At 33.0% G+C, this 4349-nt stretch overlaps 1 protein-coding gene across 1 annotated transcript; it reads right to left on the bottom strand.

Annotated features, from left to right (window-relative positions):
* Positions 1–689: 689 nt before the first annotated feature.
* On the bottom strand, positions 690–1533 carry LOC146927144 (uncharacterized). The gene is made up of 2 exons (XM_085707020.1): positions 1191–1533; positions 690–1100 (listed from the first exon to the last, which is right to left on the bottom strand). The coding sequence occupies exons 1-2, from the start codon at positions 1422–1424 to the stop codon at positions 690–692; spliced, it is 645 nt and encodes a 214-aa protein (XP_085563146.1). The 5' UTR covers positions 1425–1533.
* Between the last annotated feature and the right edge of the window lie 2816 nt (positions 1534–4349).

Raw genomic sequence — 4349 nt, 5'->3', positions numbered from 1 at the left:
AAAAAATAATATGAACAAGAAAAAAGAGATCTATTCAATCTATAGAAAAGATAAGAAGGTGTAATACGTTTTTTAATCATTAAAGTTTGTTGATTTTTTTCAACAAAAAAAAAAGGTAGCAGCTATGTGGAAGAAGAAGGGGTGAACGTTGTTATAAGAAATGGAGAAGCACATAGTTGTTTTAATAGAGCATTTTAATCTCAGCCTTTAAATGTTAATCCAAAGGCTGAAAACTCATTCTCATATTCTCACACAAAAAGACCATTCTCACTAGATATGTCCTCTATATATATATATATATATATATATATATATATATATATATATATATATATATATATATATATATATATTTGCCTCAATATTCCCACTGTTTAGTTCTAAAACAATGTTTAAAATATTCATTGTGTTTGCTACATTTAACTTTAACTCTCAAGAATGTCAATAATATTTTGATACCCATCAAGTTAGGAGAAGGGACAAAGTACACTCCTAAAAACAAAAAATCACCACATAATATCAAAATATTAAAGGTAACCAAACTAATGTTTATCATCAATCCACCTAGTAGTTAACAAGATAAGTTTACCATCAATCCACTTAGTAGTTACCAACATAAAGTTGTCTAAAATATAAAACACCATGATATGTTTGATCTAACAAAATATACGAAAATAAAAGCAACCAAGCTAAAGTTCACCTATCTCGTTGTTACCATTATCACCCTCTCCTTCCGGCTGAACTGAAGTGTTCACATTAGGAACAATATTCCCAATCATTTGCTCCAAGCGCTCCATCTTCTGTTTTAGTGTTTCTTGTTCAAGATTTTTCTTTTCAAATTCAGCGGTTAATGCATCAATTTTAGCCTCCATAGCAGCAACTTTTTTCGAAGAAGCTACATCGGTAGAAATTGAAGGTGATGGTCTCGAAGATTCTTTGACAACAACAGCTTGAGATCTTAATCCAAATATGTGCCCCTTCTTGTTAATGCTTCCAACAATTTCCATATAAATACCATTGTCAATTTCTTCAGTAGGTTGTTGACTACTAATCTCACCACTTTGAGAGTGTTTCTCAAACATTTGAGTTTGGTACATTTTCTGCGAAAAAGAGTTACTATTAGTAATATAATTTAGATTTATGAAAGATAACAAAAAATAAAAAATAAAAAAAGACGTGTGTATACATACAGCTATCATAGCTTGTGTTTCATTAAACCACTCATCTAGTTTTCCTTTTGGTCTATGATGTTTGTCGTATAATTCAAACCATGTTGGTTCTCTATCCAATTCCACTCTATAAAACATAACCAACAAACAACAAGTTAGTATGAACATATTTAAAATGGAATTTAAAGAAAAATAATTACAAACCATTTTTTTTTCTATGTACTCTGGAAGATATGGATCATGCACTATGAACATTGTGTCCAACTTTAGACTGCCTATTTAGTTTATTAGTCATGAAATTTTTTTGCCATTTCTCTTTTTGCCATTTAGCCTTCAATTGTTTCAAGTCTACACCAATCCATTCGCCTTTATCATGACCACTACACACCTTGAAGAAGGCATTTTTTAACACTGAAGACCCCCCCCCCCCCCCCCCCCTCCCCCTCCTATTAAAGCTCTTTTTATAATGTTAGCTTCATCATTTTCAAGCCACTTGAATTTAGCATACAAACAAAAAAATGTCATGAAGCTATGTATTTGAAAAGGCAGATCAACTTTCAACCTAAGTAACAATAAAGCTTCATATTTCATTTCATATCATATACTATCATATTATTATACTAAGTACTAACACAAAAATGCATGACTTAGACTATAGTATATCATATCACAATGTTCATTGACAAAGAAACAATTGTTTCAACCGATTTATGTAACTACCTCTGTTGGTATATTACCTATGCTACATGATAGAAAATTTTAAACAACTTATATCACAAAAATACCTTAAAATCATAAAACCAAACTAAAGGTATATCTTCATTTTCTTTTACATCTTTCCAGCATGACCATGCCCCACCAAAATTTTCCTTGAAGATTTTTGTTATAGCACTTCTCACTGCCTCTTGTGGATAAAAGCTGAAAGTTTAAGAAAAATAACTTTGTAAGATGCAATTTAAAACATTATATAATTCTATGGAATTATAGATAGTATTAAATTAAAAAATTACTTATTTCCAAGTTCTGATCTTATCCAAAATTATCCATCTGATCTATCCTTTGACCCCCATTTGATGTTATTCGGTGTGAAGGATGATATATCTGTGTCTGGATTTGTTTGTGAATTGTTATCAATGGAAGGATCTCGTAGCATATCTATGGATGTTCCACTTTGGGAATGAGAAGGAAGATGGGTGTGGGTGGTTTGGGATTGAGAAGAAGGAGATGATGCAGATGCAGTCTGTAAATATTGGCAAATGGTTTGTGCATGGCTTGTTTGGGAATGAGAATGAGATGGGGCATAAATAGAGGTGTTTTGCAATGGTTGAGATATGGTAGGTGCATGCCTAGTTTTGGGGAGAGTTGATGGGGCAAATTGATTTGTTTTTTTGTAATGGTGGAGATATAAGTGGTGTTTGGCTAGTTTGTGGATGAATAGATGTGGTTGGTGTAAGGGTTTTTCTTAATTGTGGAGAAATGGCCGGTGTTGGATTAGTTTGGGGATGAGCAGACGGGTTGGTGTAGGTGTTGGGCTAGTTTCAGAAGATGAGACATGTTGATGAGTGGTAATTGCTCCTTTACCACTTCCCCTGCTTCTGCCTCTATTTGACATATATAAACAATACATGGTAATTTCAGTTGATTAGTCTTAGTAGAGTATTTCAGAAACTTTCAAATTCAAACTCAATTTCAAAAAACTAGAGTTTGAGTGAGAGATTATTACTGACCGATGATGAGTTGTGAAGGGATTGAGAGAGGTGACTCAAAGCATCTATCTTAACTTGATTCTCTGCAATTCTTTTGAGTCGATTCTCCTCATACGATGATGCCATTGCTTCAAGTCCTCTTCAGCATGAGTTTTTCCAATGGAACCAAATAAACAATTAATAAAATTTAAAAATATAAAGGCGCGGCATGGCTAATGTTATAGTCTTGAAACACATACTGTCCAAAGCACACACAGATCATAGAAACAAAAAACCTAAACATTAAGGAATCTTTCAGGCCACAAAAGGATTCATCATAAAATAGATCTTCAATTGTAAAAAAATAAAGAAACTTCTAATTACCATGTTAATGAGTTCAGAAGATACTCAGACACTAGCAAGACACCAATATAGAAAAAGGACTTAAATATTAAATTGTTCATATAATATACATCTCTTCCACTGTTAAAGCAGACCTATCTTTTACATTTGTTGTTACAGAATTTCAACTTTGTGAGGTGCTTGTGTCAGGAGGAGTATCAACAACACCAAAACATTTACACACATATCATAGAAACAAGACAACAATGACCAAGAACCTATTTAAACAAGTCATGTTACCTTCATAGTGACACAATTTGTGAGGTTGGAACAAATGAGCTAATGGTTTAAGTTCATTTCAAAGTGTGCATTTCAAAGTGTTGTGGAAGCAAGGAAAGTGTGATTGGTTCTGTAACAGCCCGTTTTTCGCTAGGGTTATTTTATTATTTATTTATGTGTGTTATATGTGCTCTTATGTGATTAATTGCCTCTATGTGTATTTTTGGCCGGAAATTGTAGAATTCAGTGTTAGAAGGGTATTTTAGTCATTTTGGACTTAGGGGTATTTTGGTCATTTTGAGAGTAGGGGTAATTTTGTAATTTTGCTGAGGATTATTGTTAGTGCTTAGTGAGATTTGTTATTTTACTAAGTGCTAGGGAGTTGTAGTAATTTATTTTATTACCGGTAGGTGACCGTAAGTATTACATTTTACCGTTAAGTGAGTAGTAACATTGTTGGGTTAGAATAGAAATGGGTTAGGCCCATTAAGGTGTTGTGAGTTGAGCCCAATTAGATGGAACCTATATAAGCTCTAGTTGGTAAAAGAAATAGGTTTTTTGCCAACATTTTCATTTTCAATTGAGAAGAGATAGAGATAGAGATAGAGAGAAGACAAGGGTTTGGAGAGGAGATATAGAGAAGGCTAGAGGGAGGTCAAGCTTCAAGGATTGGAGCTAGTATTGGAGTTAAAGTGAAGCCTTAGTTGGTGTTGAGAAGAATTAAGGTAAGGGGGTTAGGCTTTAATCATAATCCTTTAGTTTAATTCTACCCTAATTCTTTGCATAATTGTGGTTAAGTGCTTAATTTGATTTTGGTTGTAGAATTTCGTGCTTAATTTTGTTGACATGATTATGTACATGAATGGAATGTTAA

Source organism: Medicago sativa, chromosome 4 (assembly GCF_051527215.1).
Source record: "Medicago sativa cultivar Bolivia chromosome 4, Bolivia_mono, whole genome shotgun sequence".
NCBI lineage: Eukaryota > Viridiplantae > Streptophyta > Magnoliopsida > Fabales > Fabaceae > Medicago > Medicago sativa.
Note: the sequence above shows the minus strand (reverse complement) of the source record. Positions and strands in the feature narration are given on the sequence as shown.